We start from the raw sequence: 20,582 nt of genomic DNA, 5'->3' as shown, positions 1-20,582 counted from the left end.
CTTATGAAGTCATTCCTACTAACCCAGTTGGTTCCCACCAAGTTCCCAAATAAATAACTATCCCTTTTAGTGCTCTGTAGGTTTAGGTCATTGTTCTCATTCATCCCAGTGTGTCTTGCAGAGGTTGTAGATGTTGATATACTGTTTCACAACACAGTATGATCTTGGAGAGATATTCCAGATTACACACTGATCTCATATCGAAAGAGGCAGGCAGCATGTTATAAGAAATTGCAACTATTTGTTCATGTCATCATTTACTGTAATCACAAAGCTACTGTAGTGAATTCTCTGTATCACATCTACGCACCCTCATTGGAAGTCTGACCATGAAGGTGCAGTTTTAATTGAGATGTCTGGTATTTCAGAGCAGCCTTTGCACAAGGCACATGATGGACGGGATGGGCGGGACGGGGGACGGGGCACTATGGGGGGGGGGGGCACTATGGGGGACATGGTGTCTCACAGGGAATGTAGAACTAGAACAGTAATGACAGAAGGGGAATTTGCTTTCCGTTTCATGCCTACAAATCCTATTAGTTTGATCCTTTTACAAATATGTCTGGCTCTGGCTGATTTTGTAGAGTTTTGTAAGTCTTGTTCCTCGAGTGGTGACTGTTTGGAGGTTTCTGGAGGTTCATTACATTTTAACACTATTGTACAACAACTATATAACCAGCTATTATGTGCCCTCTGCTTATCCGCTGTCATTGGATTTTCTACTAAAGAACTGTGGGAAAAAATGTGTGTGTAACCCTTATGCATGTATTAGTTAAAAGGGTGGAAAATCTGACAGAAAAAAACATCAGTGTTTCTTTTCTCAACCATGTTACACTTTATGCCTGACATCTTACATAGTTAGCAATTCTGCTCACTTTTTGAATTGGCTTTCCAGACACACCTCTATGGTAGACAGTACACACTACCTGAAACCGAAACAGTGCTGCAAAGCGTTATATTTTAGCATGAAAGCTGCTCCTTCCTGGAACTCAGTGAAGTCTTTCGTCTTCTCGCACACTGACCTAAAACTAAGGGATAGGCCTATGTAGCCAAATTGTATCTATGATCGTATGCTATCCATTCATGTTTTTGGTATGTTATTTTTATATCTGAGAATTAACCAATGATATCAGACCACCACCGGCCATGGTTACAGACACCTGTGTGTGTCCTTTGACACTATTTAAACTAGTCACCCCGCAGTGTTTGTCATTATACCCTGACGAAGACAGCTTGTCTGCCGAAACATTGGTTATTAGGTTATTAAATTATTGCATCTGAGCTCCTAGTGTCCAGCTCCCCTTTAATTTTTCAAGTGTTCTACTCTGCTAGCCAGCACCTTGCCTAAATTGGTGTGCGTTTCTTTCACCTCTGGAGAACAGAGAACCTGACAAGGCAGTGCCATGTCTCAAATACTACCAGACAATGCCCTCAGACGCTTTGAAACATAATCCACAGGGGGAGAGAAAGACAAGGGCCAAAGCCTGGCATTTGAAGTATTTTATTACAGCCTATGTGTTCTAAAAAGGAAGAAAAATACAATCACGAGGATCCACTTTTATAGACAATATACCAACTCACAGACAACGCATTCCGCAAACAAAACAACCCTTGTAATATCACCTGGAATTACTGAACTTTTTGTTGAAAACAAATATTTGAATGGGAATTGACTGTCACTGGCAAACATGGTTACAGACCCAACAACATTATATAGTATCCCGTCCTCATGAAGAAAAGCACATGAGCTAATTTATGAAGCAGCATACAATAAATGTTTGGACTCCCCGTTGTTGTGCTGCGCTCACTTGAACAGGAAGGTGGGGCAGTCCTTCTTGTGGACAAATGTTGTCATCAAAGGTGCTTTCAAAACAACTGGGAACTCAGGAAAAACAAGGTCAAATCATGACGTCAGTGATCTTCAGGTCGGAGCTCGAGAAAGAAGCCTGAGTTCCCAGCTTGGAATTCGGAGTTGGATGACCATTCAAAACGGATTTTCCAAGTCGTAGCTCGTTGTTTTCCCTGTTCCCAGTTGTCTTGAACTCACTGAAGTCTGTGATTTCCCAGTTCCAAGTTTCCAGTTGTTTTGAATGCGGCAGAAATCATGCTGGATTGATAGCATGGCAAATGTATTCAACCTTTTCTGGCCCATGGTGTTACGTGTGAATGTTTATCCTTTTAAGCTTGGAAAATAGACCCTTTCAGACAGATGTTTTAAATCCTTAAAGCCAGACTTGGACCACACACCCACTCCACCAAATAGCAGGCCTAGCTCACCCTGTAGATTCTGCAGAGACGTAGTGTCCCCATGAGTGACAGAACACTGAGACAATTATGGCGCAACTAGAGAAGATTACCAACACCTACGTTCTGTATATTCTGCTGGCTGCCCCAACACCACAGAAAGCACTGAGCTAGGCTGAAACACCTGCATTTTGGAGCTGCCTTACTCAAGAAAGAGACCTTGTTTGTATGTGGCTTTATTGACTCAAAGTTTGCAAACTGATATGTTACATGAATTAATGCAAAAATAACAGGCAAAACAGGTGGCGCTCAAAACAGGTGGCGCTCAAAACAGGTGGGGCTCAAAACTGACAGGTTACCACTGCATATACCCCTTAAAACACCCATCAAAAGAGAGGCATAATAAGTCATGTCAAACTGTGTAGAATTGCAGGAAATTCATTTTTATGTACAAATGATATGCATTTTTTAACATTCCTTTATGAGGAAATATCAAGCATTTTTTTAAACAGTCTGTTTGAGATAGAAGTTTGAGGTGAGGTTTTTGAAGTGTTTTTTTCTCTAATTCATACTCTGACAACAAATACGAGTATAGGATGAGTCAACAACATTATTTGGGTATGAGTCTCTCTCAATGTAGGCCTTCACAAGGCAAAATGAAATAAAAACCTGACATTTAACCACACTCAAACGACAGACATCATGGGCATTGCTTGCTGTTTGGGGTTTTAGGCTGGGTTTCTGTACAGCACTTTGAGATATCAGCTGATGTAAGAAGGGCTATATAAATACATTTGATTTGACTTGAAATCATGAAATATATTGAGGCAAAGAATATATTTAGGCAAAGAATAGTCAGTAGCCTACAAATAGAACTCAATTGACTGAACATTACATTTATTTCAATATGATTAAAATATATACAGTGAGGGAAAAAAAGCATTTGATCCCCTGCTGATTTTGTACGTTTGCCCACTGACAAAGAGGCCTATAATCAGCCTATAATTTTAATGGTAGGTTTATTTGAACAATGAGAGACACAATAGCAACAAAAAAATCCAGAAAAACGCATGTCAAAAATGTTATAAATTAATTAGCATTTTAATGAGGGAAATAAGTATTTGACCCCCTCTGCAAAACATGACTTAGTACTTGGTGGCAAAACCATTGTTGGCAATCACAGAGGTCAGATGTTTCTTGTAGTTGGCCACCAGGTTTGCACACATCTCAGGAGAGATTTTGTCCCACTCCTCTTTGCAGATCTTCTCCAAGTCATTAAGGTTTCGAGGCTGACGTTTGGCAACTCGAACCTTCAGCTCCCTCCACAGATTTTCTATGGGATTAAGGTCTGGAGACTGGCTAGGCCACTCCAAGATCTTAATGTGCTTCTTCTTAAGCCACTCCTTTGTTGCCTTGGCCGTGTGTTTTGGGTCATTGTCATGCTGGAATACCCAGCCCTGGCTGAGGGAAGGAGGTTCTCACCCAAGATTTGACGGTACATGGCCCTGTCCATCGTCCCTTTGATGCTGTGAAGTTGTCCTGTCCCCTTAGCAGAAAAACACCCCCAAAGCATAATGTTTCCACCTCCATGTTTGACGGTGGGGATGGTGTTCTTGGGGTCATAGGCAGCATTCCTCCTCTTCCAAACATGGTGAGTTGAGTTGATGCCAAAGAGCTCCATTTTGGTCTCATCTGACCACAACACTTTCACCCAGTTGTCCTCTGAATCATTCAGATGTTCATTGGCAAACTTCAGACGGACATGTATATGTGCTTCCTTGAGCAGGGGGACCTTGCGGGCGCTGCAGGATTTCAGTCCTTCATGGCGTAGTGTGTTACCAATTGTTTTCTTGGTGACTATGGTCCCAGCTGCCTTGAGATCATTGACAAGATCCTCCCGTGTAGTTCTGGGCTGATTCCTCACCGTTTTCATGATCATTGCAACTCCACGAGGTGAGATCTTGCATGGAGCCCCAGGCCGAGGGAGATTGACAGTTCTTTTGTGTTTCTTCCATTTGCGAATAATCGCACCAACTGTTGTCACCTTCTCACCAAGCTGCTTGGCGATGGTCTTGTAGCCCATTCCAGCCTTGTGTAGGTCTACAATCTTGTCCCTGACATCCTTGGAGAGCTCTTTGGTCTTGGCAATGGTCGATAGTTTGTAATCTGATTGACTGATTGCTTCTGTGGACAGGTGTCTTTTATACAGGTAACAAACTGAGATTAGGAGCACTCCCTTTAAGAGTGTGCTCCTAATCTCAGCTCGTTACCTGTGTAAAAGACACCTGGGAGCCAGAAATCTTTCTGATTGAGAGGGGGTCAAATACTTATTTCCCTCGTTAAAATGCAAACAAATTTATAACATTTTTGACATGCGTTTTTCTGGATTTTTTTGTTGTTATTCTGTCTCTCACTGTTCAAATAAACCTACCATTAAAATTATAGACTGATCATTTCTTTGCCAGTGGGCAAACGTACAAAATCAGCAGGGGATCAAATACTTTTTCTCCTCACTGTAGGCCTATGTAGCCTATAGGCCTGCTGTAGGACTATTTATTGTTTAATGCAGTCATCTCGGTTTTAATTTTAAGCATATATTTATCCTTTGCTTGTTCAATTGCAAAGACATTGCCGACTTTGCATTTGAAGGCAACTTTGTTCCCAAGTGATCTGTGGTCCCAGAGAGACAGATAAACAGCTTGATTATATGTTTATAGATCTTCTGTGTATAAATTGACGCGGAAGGGCAAAAAATTATCTAACGAGCATTTAGATGTTTTACGAATGGTCTGAGAGGCAGTCTGGTGCAACTTTACTAACGAAGGTCTAGTGAAACAGCTCGGAAATGTAACGATGTCGATGTTCCTACGAAGGTTGTAACGATGAACTTGGCTCTAAGATGCTTTGAGAAACCGGGCCCAGTCTGTTAGAAATGTTGCATAGGACAACGAGCCCTATCAAAGGAACCGCAAGTCCACCGACTCCTCCTCTGTCACGCCACCCTCCCATCACATCTGTCCGTCGCAACCGCGACCTCGTCCTACGATTACCGTTTGTCGCTAAACTCAGTAGCTGAAGAACAAACAGCAATGAACATTTCATCTTCGAACCCATCCAGGTAAGATAACATATCGGTGTAGCCTATATCGGGGTGAAATGCACTCTGGTTTAACAGTTGTCCTCATGGTAGGCTACAGTAGAGCCTATAACAATTTAGCAACGGTTATATGCTAATCAATTCGTCTGTGTCAGGGATTGGAAGCGCACAGTAACCCATGAATGTTCTGGGCCTAGTTTCCCGATAGCGATGGAATTTAGGCCTACGAGTGTTTTAGAGATGCATATTTCCTACAACAGCCGAAGATGTGTCAAGCGTTTCCCACGCAAAAAGAACGGTCGTCGTTGGAGCATGTGTCCATACTGAAGGATCGAAAGAAAGGGCCCGCTGCTCTATGATCATTTTACTCCATTCAAATCTAAATACTGACGACGGATCAGCTCCTAGAGAGATATTACCACCTACGGCTGCAAATATTGAGGCGGCTTATTATAATGCTTACCCAATAACAAATGCACCAAATCACCAATTTAGCACATCATTGCATACATGTTAGGCTACACATCATGAAATATGTATTGAGACAAATTACAGACGGTAGCATACAAGTAGCAAAATAGAAATCAATTGATTGAACATGAAATTTCAATATGAATTAAATAGGCCTATAGACTACTGTTTTTAGGCTATATTTTAATGCGCTCATCCCGGTTTTCTTTGTATGCGTCGCTTGTTTGTTTCAATTGTTAAGACATTGGCAGCTTTGTACTTACTTGTATTTAACTTTGTCCTGAAGTTATCAGCGGTCACAGAGAGACGGATAAACCATGATATTCTATGTTTAGCGGAGATCTTCTGCGTACAAAGTGAAGCGGGAAGGTGAAAAAAACAGTGCAGTGCAGTAATATCTAACAAGTAATCTAACAATTCCCAACAACTACCAAATACACACAAATATACGAAGTAAACTAACAATTCCCCAACAACTACCTAATACACACAAATCTAAAGTGGTGAATGAAAATATGTACATATAAGTATATGGATGAGCGATTGCTGAGCGGCATAGACAAGGTGCAGTAGATGGTACAAAATACAGTATATACATGTGATATGAGCAATGTGAGATATGTAGACATTATTAAAGTGCCATTATTTAGAGTGACTAGTGATCCATTTATTAAAGTGTCCAGTGATTGGGTCTCAATGTAGGCAGCAGCCTCTCTGACTTAGTGATTGCTGTTTAACAGTCTGATGGCCTTGAGATAGAAGCTGTTTTTCAGTCTCTCGGTGCCAGTTTTGATGCACCTGTACTGACCTCGCCTTCTGGATGTTAACGGGGTGAACAGGCAGTGACTCGGGTGGTTGATGTCCTTGATGATCTTTTTGGCCTTCCTGTGACATCGGGTGCTGTAGTTGTCCTGGAGGGCAGGTAGTTTGCCCACGGTGATGCGTTGTGCAGACCTTACTACCCTCTGGAGAGCCTTACGGTTGTGGCCTGTTTAGTTGCCGTACCAGGCGGGGATACAGCCCGACAGGATGCTCTCGATTGTGCATCTGTGAAAGTTTGTCAGGGTTTTGCGTGACAATCCAAATTTCTTCAGCCTCCTGAGGTTGAAGAGGTGCTGTTGCGCCTTCTTCACCACACTGTCTGTGTGGGTGGACCATTTCAGTTTGTCTGTGATGTGTGCGCCGAGGAACTTAAAACTTTCCACCTTCTCCACTGCTGTCCCTGATAACGATGGTTTGGAGAAAAATCACGGATATTTAACGATGCTCATAAGAAGTTCCTAACGACAAACTTGGCCTTAAGATTCTTTTGGGAAACCGGGCCCTGGTTCGACTTCCAATATTCCAGCTTCAGTCAGTCATTCATAGGCTACAATGTGGCAATGGATTGGGCTACATGAAATGGGCAGATTTGTAAATGTTCATGGCAAGAGATTATCGTGGTTCTCTGGTATAATTGACTAATCTGATAGATATCAATACAAATTGCTGATATAGGCCTACATATCGAAAATCTCTATTCCTAATATAAGGTTAATAATATTGAACAATATTTTAGCTTTTTTTCCTCCCTATTATTTGTGTTTAGGCTACATCCTAATACGTAGGTACACGATGACCTGGGTAACACTTAAAGAGACATGCTTACTTTTCATGAAAACCCAATGCAAAATGGTATTGTTATTCTTCTATATTTTTATTGTTTTACTTTAGTTCATTTAGTAAATATTTTCTCAACTCTTATTTTTCTTAAAACTGCATTGTTGGTTAAGGGCTTGTAAGTAAGCATTTCACGGTGAGGTCTGTGACAAATAACATTTGATTTGATTTGATTGAAGCATTGAAAGCAGCCCAACTTTTGCAAGCTCATTTGAAAGGAAAGGGACTCGGCGTTGTAAGTACACAATGAGTGGCCATTGTGCGTGTTCATTGAGCGCCTGGTTCAGGGAGTGTGCAGTCGCGCGGCCCCGTGGACCGTGCTGAATGGGGGGTCCTGATCCGGCAGTGGCCAGCAGCACCACGGACAGCTCCGTGATGGAAGCGCTGCGCTTTCACGGAATCAGCCAATCCGTCTCCTGTCCTGTGAGCTCCCCCCATTTACTACAGCGAGCAGAAAACTACCAGTATAAAAAAACAGCTTCAATACTTCAAATTAAACATGCCTGAAATGAACGTTTATGGTGACGAGATTTATTGCTAACATTGTACACCTTTTATTGCCCCCCAAAGAAAATTGAGGAAGACGAACTGTTTACTTTGGGCAGGACTTTGTTTATTCTGTGGCGAATTATTGGTTCAAAACGTAAATAAGACACTAATTCCCAGTTCCCATCTGTATGATTGGTTCAAAACGAAAATAAGACAGTAATTTCCAGTTCCCACCTGTATGTCCTGTTTCATATAATCATGCAGTCCACTTCACAGGTTTACAGTAGTATCTGTTGTACAGTAAAATAACATTAAGGAATATTTTTTATTTTGTTAAAAACAACAGAACAAACTGCTTTCTATGCCACTAATGTTGGTTAGATTGGCCTGCAGACCAAGTGATCTCATTGGATTTATGGTCACTTATAAAATCTGTTTATGCCTACTTTTTAATGACAGGACTTGCAATCATTCACCATGTCCACCCGATGAGTATGCCAACAACCATAATGTCTCAAATGCCAATACAACTTGATATGCTTGTAGAGTTTAAATGTGTAGAAGTTAATTACATTTTGTTGTATTCAATTTAATACAATTAGATAAGCTCTCCCACTCTCTCTCTCTCTCCCTCTGTCTCTCCCTCCCACACACACACATTCAGTACCAAGAGAGCGGATTCATTTATTTTTAAATTTAACCTTTATTTAACTAGGCAAGTCAGTTAAGAACAAATTCTTATTTACAATGACTTGCCTACACCGGCCAAATCCAGACGACGCTGGGCCAATTGTGCACCCCCCTATGGGACTCACCATCACGACGGTTGTGATACAGCCTGGATTCATACCAGGGTGTCTGTAGTGACGCCTCAAACACTGAGATGCAGTGCTTTAGACCGCTGTGCCGCACGGGAGCCCGGGGTGTGAAAGGGTGTGTTTGTCTATGATTCTGTTATTAGTAGCTGAAGGAGTTGCTAAGATACTTGACAGTAATTGACAGGTTTTGCATAATCAAAAAACAAATGTTCCCATTGGTTGTGTTCAGATGAAAGGTGTATAGTAATCCATCTCTGCAGAAACACAGATGATCATTGATGATTTAGATTGTAACATTATACTGAATAGCATGAACTTACTATCTGTTTCTTCCCTCAGTTACAAATATGAAGATTACAGGGAGACAGCTGATTGGTTGCTGTCCCACACTGAGCAGAGGCCTAAAATAGCCATCATCTGTGGTTCCGGCCTCTGTGGTCTTGCTGACCTGCTGGACAACAAGACTGTGTTTCCCTACAAGGGCATCCCACACTTCCCCAACAGAACAGGTCAGACACCATCCTTATCCTGCACTCTACCACCTGAAACTGTACAGCATCATGCTGTCTTCAGTTTGTACATGCATCATTACATCATCCAGCTCAATAGCTCTATAGAAGTTATAATGATCATTGATAACTTACGCATTTAGTTATTTAATGTCAGATAAGAAATGTTTATGTAGATGTTTTGAAAGTTGAAGTAAGAACACCAGTCCTTCACTGTGACCCAGAACCAGACCGTCACCCGATGGTGGCTGCTGCTTCCTGTCCTTGGGACCTGACTGAAATATTTACATTCGGCAATTCTATTAAAATCCTCCTCCTGTCTTTCTTGTTGCACCACTGCTGTACAAGGACATGTCAGTCAGCTGGTATTTGGGGAGCTGCAGGGGAAGCAGTGTGTCTGCATGCAGGGCCACTTCAACAAGGGCTATGACATTGCCACGGTGAGCTCCAATCTTTCCACCCACCAGAGCCATATCCTCATTACATTGGATTAATATTTAATGAAAAAGTGTATTGGAATGCTTGTATATCCCATGATAAACTTGACACCTTATGGGATGATATTTCTTTTTAAATACAGCTACTATATTCTTTCAAATGAGTAGTGAGGTCCTCAATGATATTTCAGCAGTTTGCACTTTTATGAAGAAGTCCCGTTATGTTAGAATAACACAGTTAGTGTCTTTAGTTAGCTTTTGACCTCTATGAAAGTAGTATAGCAGTCAACTTGGGTTAACCTTTGACAGTGTTAGTTGAATTTTCACGTCTAAATCTTGGGACCCTCTTAAAACACAATCTGGCTGCACCCTGACCTACTATAAGCATTTTTTAATCTATTTTCTATTTAACCTTTATTTAACTAGGCAAGTCAGTTGAGAACAAATTCTTATTTACAATGACGGCCTACCAAAAGGCAAAAGGCCTCCTGCAGGGATGGGGGCTGGGATTAAAAATAAAAATAATTTTAATTAAAATATAGGACAAAACACACATCGCGACAAGAGAGACAACATAACACTACATAAAGAGAGACCTAAGACAACAAGAGAGACCTAAGACAACAAGAGACAACACAACATAAAGAGAGACCTAAGACAACAAGAGAGATCTAAGACAACAAGAGAGACCTAAGACAACAAGAGACAACACAACATAAAGAGAGACTTAAGACAACAAGAGAGACAACACAACACTACATAAAGAGAGATCTAAGACAACAAGAGAGACCTAAGACAACAAGAGAGACAACACAACATAAAGAGAGACCTAAGACAACAAGAGAGACAACATAACACTACATAAAGAGAGATCTAAGACAACAAGAGAGACCTAAGACAACAAGAGAGACAACACAACATAAAGAGAGACCTAAGACAACAAGAGAGACGACTTAACACTACATAAAGAGAGACCTAAGACTAGGACATTAAAACTTCTTCGGGATCTTTGTCCCGTGCACGGGACGGTTGAGCTAACGTAGGCTAAAGCGATTAGCATGAGGTTGTAAGTAACAAGAACATTTCCCAGGACGTAGACATATCTGATATTGGCAGAAAGCTTAAATTCTTGTTAATCTAACTGCACTGTCCAATAATCTAACTGCACTGTCCAATTTACAAATCAAATCAAACCAAATTGTATTGGTCACATACACATGGTTAGCAGATGTTAATGCAAGTGTAGCGAAATGCTTGCGCTTCTAGTTCCGACCATGCGGTAATATCTAACAAGTGATCTAACAATTTCACAACAACTACCTTATTTATTTATTTATTTATTTTACCGTTATTTTACCAGGTAAGTTGACTGAGAACACATTCTCATTTACAGCAACGACCTGGGGAATAGTTTCAGGGGAGAGGAGGGGGATGAATGAGCCAATTGTAAGCTGGGGATGATTATACACACAAGTGTAAAGGAATGAATAAGAATATGTACATATAAATATATGGATGAGTGATGGCCGAACGGCATAGGCAAGATGCAGTAGATGGTATAGAGTAGGGTATATACATATGAGATGAGTAATGTAGGGTATGTAAACATTATATAAAGTGGCATTGTTTAAAGTGACTAGTGATACATTTATTACATCCATGTTTTATTATTAAGTGGCTAGAGATTTGAGTCAGTATGTTGGCAGCAGCCAATCAATGTTAGTGATGGCTGTTTAACAGTCTGATGGCCTTGAGATAGAAGCTGTTTTTCAGTCTCTCGGTCCCAGCTTTGATGCACCTGTACTGACCTCGCCTTCTGGATGTTAACGGGGTGAACAGGCAGTGGCTCGGGTGGTTGTTGTCCTTGCTGATCTTTTTGGCCTTCCTGTGACATCGGGTGGTGTAGGTGTCCTGGAGGGCAGGTAGTTTGCCCCCGGTGATGCGTTGTGCAGACCTCACTACCTTCTGGAGAGCCTTACGGTTGTGGGCGGAGCAGTTGCCGTACCAGGTGGTGATACAGCCCGACAGGATGCTCTCAATTGTGCATCTGTAAAAGTTTGTGAGTGTTTTTGGTGACAAGCCAAATTTCTTCAGCCTCCTGAGGTTGAAGAGGCGCTGTTGCGCCTTCTTCACCACACTGTCTGTGTGGGTGGACCATTTCAGTTTGTCCGTGATGTGTACGCCAAGGAACTTAAAACTTTCCACCTTCTCCACTACTGTCCCGTCGATGTGGATAGGGGGTGCTCCCTCTGCTGTTTCCTGAAGTCCACGATCATCTCCTTTCTTTTGTTGACGTTCAGTGTGAGGTTATTTTCCTGACACCACACTGTGAGGGCCCTCACCTCCTCCCTGTAGGCCGCCTTGTTGACTAGTCTCTCAAAGCACTTCATGATGACGGAAGTGAGTGCTACGGGGTGATAGTCGTTTAGCTCAGTTACCTTAGCTTTCTTGGGTACAGGAACAATGGTGGCCATCTTGAAGCATGTGGGAACAGCAGACTGGGATAGGGATTGATTGAATATGTCCGTAAACACACCAGCCAGCTGGTCTACACATGCTCTGAGGACGCGGCTAGGGATGCAGTCTGGGCCGGCAGCCTTGCGAGGGTTAACAAGTTTAAATGTTTTACTCACGTTGGCTGCGGTGAAGGAGAGCCCACAGGTTTTGGTAGCGGGTCGTGTCGGTGGCACTGTATTGTCCTCAAACAGTAGCTATTACAGTGAAAGAACACCATGCTATTGTTTGAGGGGAGTGCACAATTTTGAACATGAAAAGTTATTAATAAACCAAGTAGGCACATTTGGGCAGTCATGAAACAACATTTTGAACAGAAATACAATGGTTCATTGGATCAGTCTAAAACTTTACACTGCTGCCATCTAGTGGCCAGAATCTAATTGCACCTAAACTGCAATAATACATTGTGGCCTTTCTCTTGCATTTCAAGAGAAAGGCCACATCTTTTACCAGATCTAATGTGTTATGTTCTCTTACATTAATTTCACATTTCCACAAACATCAAAGTGTTTCCTTTAAAATGGTATCAAGAATATGCCTATCCTTGCATTTTGTCCTGAGCTACAGGCAGTTAGATTTGGGTATGTTGAAAATTGAAAAAAAGGGTCCGATCTTCAAGAGGTTTTTAAGACCATAAATGTTTCATTTGACTTTATTTTGTTAAAATTATTCCACCCTCTATAATGATTATAGTCTAGTCACCGAGTAATAATGACAACAGTGCAGTTTTTCTGTTGAAAAATGTCAGCACTGAGTGATCCCTTATCTCTAGTTCCTCTTTCTCTCCAGGTGACGTACCCGGTCCGAGTGTTCTTCCTGCTGGGGGTGGAGACCTTGATCATTACCAATGCTGTTGGGGGGCTGAACCCCAACTTTAAAGTGGGTGACATCATGCTGATCAAGGATCACATCAACATGCCTGGCTATGCAGGCCAGAACCCACTGTGTGGTCACAACGATGAAAGGTTAGAATAGCAGTCTTTTGATCTTTGGAAGGGTTCCGTTGCATGCTCCCTCTGTCTGAAGAGGATGGGCTTCTCTTTCTGCTGTGGAAAAGGCTCCCCCAGAGGTCTCCTCCCACATTTTCCCATATATGGAGCCTGATTATTGGCATTTTATTACAGTAAAGTGCATGGGTCTTACCCTTGTGGAGTCCTTGGATTGTACTTTGTCCTTTACCTGACATCGAGGGCCTCTGATATGACACAGGACTTTATGTATCGTTTCAGGTTTGGAGTCCGTTTTCCCTGCATGTCGGACGCCTATGACAAAGACCTTTCTAGTCTGGCCAAAGAGGCTGCTGAGGAGCAGGGCTGTTCCTCCTTCATCCAGCAAGGTGTGTACTGCATGCTGGCAGGTCCCACCTTTGAGACCATCGCAGAGTGCAGAGCTCTCCAGAAACTAGGCGCAGATGCTGTGGGTAAGTATGGTTCATTGGGTTTTTACCATGGCCTTCAAGTCTCTCAATAGCCATGTCCATTTCTTCTACAGAAAATGTACGAGTGTCAGGTTGAAAATGACCAAACTCAATGCTTGTCTTCTCTCACCCTCTGTCTGTGCTCTGTAGGTATGAGTACAGTCCCTGAGGTGGTGGTGGCCCGTCACTGTGGTCTCCGTGTCTTTGGCCTGTCTCTCATCACCAACAAGGTGGTCACAGACTACAATAGCCAGGAGAAGACCAACCATGATGAGGTACTGGAGACCACACACATGCGTACTCAGGACCTACAGAGGTTGATCAGTAACCTGCTAGCTAAGATGTAGATCAGCCCCAGTCTGTCTGTGTAATCAGCCCAGGAACATAGTTACTATAAGGGGATGTTATATAGGAAGTACAGATGAATATATTCCAGACTAGAGAAATGTCAATAGCTAGCATGAAATACAGAGGGATCATTGCAATGATATACAGTTGAAGTCGGAAGTTTACATACACTTAGGTTGGAGTCATTAAAACAAACTATAGTTTTGGCAAGTCGGTTAGGACATCTACTCTGTGCATGACACAAGTAATTTTTCCAACAATTGTTTACAGAAAGATTATTTCACTTATAATTCACTGTATCACAATTCCAGTGGGTCAGAAGTTTACATACACTAAGTTCATTTGAGTCAATTGGAGGTGTACCTGTGGATGTATTTCAAGGCCTACCTTCAAACTCAGTGCCTCTTTGCTTGACGTCATGGGAAAATCAAAAGAAATCAGCCAAGACCTCAGAAAAAAAAATTGTAGACCTCAACAAGTCTGGTTCATCCTTGGGAGCAATTTCCAAATGCCTGAAGGTACCACGTTCATCTGTACAAACAATAGTACGCAAGTATAAACACCATGGGACCACGCAGCCGCTCAGGAAGGAGACGCGTTCTGTCTTCTAGAGATGAACGTACTTTTGTGCGAAAGGTGCAAATCAATCCCAGGACAACAGCAAAGGACCTTGTGAAGATGCTGGAGGAAACAGGTACAAAAGTATCTATATCCACAGTAAAACGAGTCCTATATCGACATAACCTGAATGGCCCTCAGCAAGGAAGAAGCCACTGCTCCAACCGCCATAAAAAAGCTAGACTACAGTTTGCAACTGCACATGGGGACAAAGATCGTACTTTTTGGAGAAATGTCCTCTGGTCTGATGAAACAAAAATAGAACTGTTTGGCCATAATGACCATCGTTATGTTTGGAGGAAAAAGGGGGAGGCTTGCAAGCCGAATATCCCCATCCCAACCATGAAGCACGGGGGTGGCAGCATCATGTTGTATTGGTGCTTTACTGCAGGAGGGACTGGTGCACTTCACAAAATAGATGGCATCATGAGGCAGGACAATTGTGTGGATATATTGAAGCAACATAAGACATCAGTCAGGAAGTTAAAGCTTGGTCACAAATGGGTCTTCAATGGACAATGACCCCAAATATACTTCCAAAGTTGTGGCAAAATGGCTTAAGGACAACCAAGTCAAGGTATTGGAGTGGCCATCCCAAAGCCCTGACCTCAACCCCATAGAAAATTTGTGGACAGATCTGAAAAAGTGTGTGCGAGCAAGGAGGCCTACAAACCTGCTCTGTCAGGAGGAATGGGCCAAAATTCACCCAACTTATTGTGGGAAGCTTGTGGAAGGCTACCCGAAATGTTTGACCCAAGTTAAACAATTTAAAGGCAATGCTACCAAATACTAATTAAGTGTATGTAAACTTCTGACCCACTGGGAATGTGATGAAAGAAATAAAAACTGAAATAAATCTATTATTATTCTGACATTTCACATTCTTAAAATAAAGTGGTGATCCTAACTGACCTAAAACAGGGAATTCTTACTAGGATTAAATGTCAGAAATGGTGAAAAACTGAGTTTCAATGTATTTGGCTAAGGTGTATATAAACTTCCGACTTCAACTGTACGTTATTTGATTGCAAGCTAGCTAGCACAGAGGCTAATTCTAGTATTGCTACCTCAGCATGATTTGACACCTTATAGGCTGTGATTTGTCCTCATTGTATAATCATGTGCAGTATTCATCTTTAGACTGAATAACTGCGAAGAGAGATACTAACCAAACTCACGTCTTCGAAAAGAGGTTGTCCTTATGCCAATAAAAGTAATGTAATGACCAGTTAACTTAATTATAAAGAGATAGGAGATGGTACAGACATGAGAATAATATACTGCTCAAAAAAATAAAGGGAACACTTAAACAACACAATGTAACTCCAAGTCAATCACACTTCTGTGAAATCAAACTGTCCACTTAGGAAGCAACACTGATTGCCAATAAATTTCACATGCTGTTGTGCAAATGGAATAGACAACAGGTGGAAATTATAGGCAATTAGCAAGACACCCCCAATAAAGGAGTGGTTCTGCAGGTGGTGACCACAGACCACTTCTCAGTTCCTATGCTTCCTGGCTGATGTTTTGGTCACTTTTGAATGCTGGCGGTGCTTTCACTCTAGTGGTAGCATGAGACGGAGTCTACAACCCACACAAGTGGCTCAGGTAGTGCAGCTCATCCAGGATGGCACATCAATGCGAGCTGTGGCAAGAAGGTTTGCTGTGTCTGTCAGCGTAGTGTCCAGAGCATGGAGGCGCTACCAGGAGACAGGCCAGTACATCAGGAGACGTGGAGGAGGCCGTAGGAGGGCAACAACCCAGCAGCAGGACCGCTACCTCCGCCTTTGTGCAAGGAGGAGCAGGAGGAGCACTGCCAGAGCCCTGCAAAATGACCTCCAGCAGGCCACAAATGTGCATGTGTCTGCTCAAACGGTCAGAAACAGACTCCATGAGGGTGGTATGAGGGCCCGACGTCCACAGGTGGGGGTTGTGCTTACAGCCCAACACCGTGCAGGACGTTTGGCATTTGCCAGAGAACACCAAGATTGGCAAATTCGCCACTGGCGCCCTGTGCTCTTTACAGATGTAAGCAGGTTCACACTGAGCACATGTGACAGACGTGACAGAGTCTGGAGACGCCGTGGAGAACGTTCTGCTGCCTGCAACATCCTCCAGCATGACCGGTTTGGCGGTGGGTCAGTCATGGTGTGGGGTGGCATTTCTTTGGGGGGCCGCACAGCCCTCCATGTGCTCGCCAGAGGTAGCCTGACTGCCATTAGGTACCGAGATGAGATCCTCAGACCCCTTGTGAGACCATATGCTGGTGCGGTTGGCCCTGGGTTCCTCCTAATGCAAGACAATGCTAGACCTTATGTGGCTGGAGTGTGTCAGCAGTTCCTGCAAGAGGAAGGCATTGATGCTATGGACTGGCCCGCCCGTTCCCCAGACCTGAATCCAATTGAGCACATCTGGGACATCATGTCTCGCTCCATCCACCAACGCCACGTTGCACCACAGACTTCCAGGAGTTGGCGGATGCTTTAGTCCAGGTCTGGGAGGAGATCCCTCAGGAGACCATCCGCCACCTCATCAGGAGCATTCCCAGGCGTTGTAGGGAGGTCATTCAGGCATGTGGAGGCCACACACACTACTGAGCCTCATTTTGACTTGTTTTAAGGACATTACATCAAAGTTGGATCAGCCTGTAGTGTGGTTTTCCACTTTAATTTTGAGTGTGACTCCAAATTCAGACCTCCATGGGTTGATAAATTGGATTTCCATTGATTATTTTTGTGTGATTTTGTTGTCAGCACATTCAACTATGTAAACAAAAAAGTATTTAATAAGATTATTTCATTCATTCAGATCTAGGATGTGTTATTTTAGTGTTCCCTTTATTTTTTTGAGCAGTGTATATTCCTCTTACTTCCCAAAAAAATGTAAATGCATAAACAGTGCATCAATGATCACACTGAACAAACTATAAGATATTAAGTAGCATAATATATCTAAACCATCCACTGTTGCATAGAAATGTCATATTTGCCTTCATGAAAGAAACGTGCCCAGACAATAACATATACATGAATGTATTGCACTATGTACTGTAATACTGTACTGTAAATGGACATTTTAGGCACAAATCATTTTAGGCACAAATTATTCTCATAATCATTGTGATTAAGGGATCAAGCACTGAAAGACCAATCAATGGCCTGTATGTCACGTGGACCAACAATCATTGTGTTGTATTACTCATTAGTAATAAATAACAATGTATATATTCATTGGTGGACCTATAATTCCACCATTTTAATCTGAGTTAAGTATTTTCATTGGAGACATCTCCTTGATGGAGAGATCGCCATACCTAGTCATGGTTATAAGTTATGGTTATAAGAATAAAAAGTATAACATTTTTAAAAGCCACTGAGTGTGAAAAACATTACGAACGCCTTCCTAATATTGAATTGCACCCCATTTTGCTCCCAGAACAGCCCAAGCTGACTCCAATGCTTCCCACTGTTGTGTCATGTTGGCTGGATGTCCATTGGGTGGTGGACCATTCTTGATACACACTGGAAACTGTTGCGTGTGTTTAAAACCCAGCAGCGTTGCAGTGCTTGACACAAACTAATGTGCCTGGCACCTACTACCATACCCTGTTCAAAGGCACTTAAATATTTTATTTTGCCCATTCACCCTCTGAATGGCGCACATACACAATCCATGTCTCAATTAACTCAAGGCTTAAAAATACTTATTTAATCCTCCCCTTCATCTACACTGATTGAAGTGGATTTAACAAGTGGCATCAATAAGGGCTCATAGCTTTCACCTGGATTCAACTGGTCAGTCTAGAGCCATGTTCTTAATGTTTTTTACACTTAATGCTTTTGGCCCACTTATTTTCGTAGTCATATAGAAGAAGCCTGTTGACTTCAGATGTTTGTCACAGTTGAGGAGTAGTAATGTATGTAGGAGATTAACTTCTTTACTGTAATTTCAGTCCTAAAAACAAAGGCATAATAACTCAAATAAAACCAACAAATTACACTTTTAAGTTGTGTACTATGAGTGTGTGTTTGTGCAGGAGCAATGTCCGTGTGAGATTACAGGTAGGGAAAGTCCTTTGAAGGGAATGGTTTATGTCCTATCGTTTATATTCATATTGACTCTCCAGCAATATGGGAAGAGAACAGAGTCCTGTCTTTTCAACGGCCACGTCGGCCACGTCCGTTCACCACGAAAAAGAAGTTACTACAAACAACAAATGATGTCCCTCTGCCATCATTGCGCGTGCAATAGAACAGCAGCATATGTACTGCAATATTTTTTTACCAGGATGCACAACGCTCCCCAGCTATGCTGAGTCAACAAAACAAAAACAATAACAGCCGTGGGGCGGACAAGGCACTGTTTCCCGTAGTGAGGATTCCATCTTTAAGGTGCTTCCTAGAGAAGTAAGGAATTTTATGCTTTGTTTGAAAAAGGCAAGAAATTGATTTGTCATCAATGATGTTGATTAATAAAAGGAGGAATCTTTTGAAATGAGAGAAAAATAGAAGGGGGATACGCTTCCACTCTCCATCTCAACTGTCCCTCCCAATCAGTATTTAGAGAGACCTGTGTCACAGTATTGTATGCCTAAACACAAGACATGAACACATCAACAACTAAACACATATGCTGCAAAATGTGATGAATGAAAAGGAACTTTCCCATCCCCTATCCACTACATAATTCAACAGTTCTGCCAACACACTGAAGAAGTGGACCTGAGATGAAATATTAACACGGTGAGCCTCGCAGCCTGCCACCAGAAATAGAAACACCTTTGGAGATATTTCTCCATCTATGGCATACTGTACCACTGCAAATATGCAACAAAATGAAGACAATGACAGTGCAGAAAAAAACATCTTTCTCAAATGGTTTAAGAACAATATTATGTGTCATACATAGTACACTGTTGGCTCACCCCATCACTGTAGCAATCTCGATAATAACCGCTCATTGTTGTGCATAATGTAGAATGGTCAAATGCACAGTCTATAAATGGCTCAGGTCAAACACAGTGTGTTGTCCTGAGTGAGCGAGAAAAAAATAGTGACATGACAATTGAAGACTCTACTGATGCATGTTGTCAGTTACTACATGAGAGTACACGTTGTTATACTCTCATGCTTGATCAAATATGATATTGAGTTACCCATCATGATGAACTTAATGTTCATCAATGTTTCAAATACCATCTACTAATGTCATGTGGATCAGTAAATAATTCAGGAGTTGATGACACGATGCTCTCCCTTTGTCTCTTAGCATCACCAGCAGTATCTGCAGACTGCAACCACCCTTGTAATCAGTGCTGGAATATGAATGAATCAGCGAATGCCCTGTGTAAGCTGCATAAGCAGTAGGGAGGGAGGACAGGCTAGGGCCCCCGTTACTCTCTATTAACAGACAAGATAATAGTCACTCCAAGATACATTCATGAGGGCATTACAGTTGTAAGGTTATGTATTTATTTTCTTAGTCAACCTTATGTTCTGTTCCGTTGTGTTCTTGAACGTAGCCCTGTTTCTTTGTGTTCTTGAACGTAGCCCTGTCTTTCATTTTTGTTCATTGATTTCACCTGTGTTAGTTACTCACCTGGTCTCATCAGCTCCTTATTTAGTTCTGTTCATTCTGTTTGTGCCTTTGTGAGGTATTGTTCGTTTTGACTCTACTAAGCCTTTTCCTAGCTCGTTTGTGAGAACCAGTTAAAGCCTTCAGTCCTAGTTTTGATTCACCTGTCTGTTTGTCTACCTGTGTATGACCATTGCCTGCCTGTGACCACGATTCCTGCCTTTGGCGAAATAAACACCTGTCGCGTTCTGCGTGTGAATCTACACCGTTTTCTTCCTGAGTATTCATTACAACAGTGCTACACTGAATAAAATAACGTGTGCGTGCGTGCGTGCGTGCGTGCGTGCGTGTAGTGTGTGTGATGCATGTTTTGAGTGACTA

At 42.2% G+C, this 20,582-nt stretch overlaps 1 protein-coding gene across 2 annotated transcripts; it reads left to right on the top strand.

Moving 5' to 3' along the window:
• Window positions 1-5,228: 5,228 nt before the first annotated feature.
• On the top strand, window positions 5,229-20,065 carry LOC115196668 (purine nucleoside phosphorylase-like). 2 transcript variants are annotated; one of them, XM_029757509.1, is made up of 7 exons: window positions 5,229-5,362; window positions 9,118-9,287; window positions 9,636-9,727; window positions 13,031-13,206; window positions 13,471-13,661; window positions 13,809-13,933; window positions 19,896-20,065. In XM_029757509.1, the coding sequence occupies exons 1-7, from the start codon at window positions 5,334-5,336 to the stop codon at window positions 19,950-19,952; spliced, it is 840 nt and encodes a 279-aa protein (XP_029613369.1). In that variant the 5' UTR covers window positions 5,229-5,333; the 3' UTR covers window positions 19,953-20,065. The 2 variants fall into 2 exon arrangements, with proteins under 2 accessions (XP_029613369.1, XP_029613368.1); XM_029757508.1 differs by lacking the exon at window positions 19,896-20,065 and having other exon boundaries at window positions 13,809-14,009.
• The last annotated feature ends 517 nt before the right edge of the window (window positions 20,066-20,582 follow it).

This window comes from Salmo trutta, chromosome 7 (assembly GCF_901001165.1).
Source record: "Salmo trutta chromosome 7, fSalTru1.1, whole genome shotgun sequence".
In the NCBI taxonomy this organism is placed as follows: Eukaryota; Metazoa; Chordata; class Actinopteri; order Salmoniformes; family Salmonidae; genus Salmo; species Salmo trutta.
Note: the sequence above shows the minus strand (reverse complement) of the source record. Positions and strands in the feature narration are given on the sequence as shown.

Bases quoted from the DNA above. Each gene is read 5' to 3' on its own strand.
- LOC115196668 (XM_029757508.1), top strand. From the start codon at position 5,334: ATGAACATTTCATCTTCGAACCCATCCAG. The intron at 5,363-9,117 runs GTAAGATAACAT...TTCTTCCCTCAG, and splicing joins TCATCTTCGAACCCATCCAG to TTACAAATATGAAGATTACA. The intron at 9,288-9,635 runs GTCAGACACCAT...CTGCTGTACAAG, and splicing joins ACACTTCCCCAACAGAACAG to GACATGTCAGTCAGCTGGTA.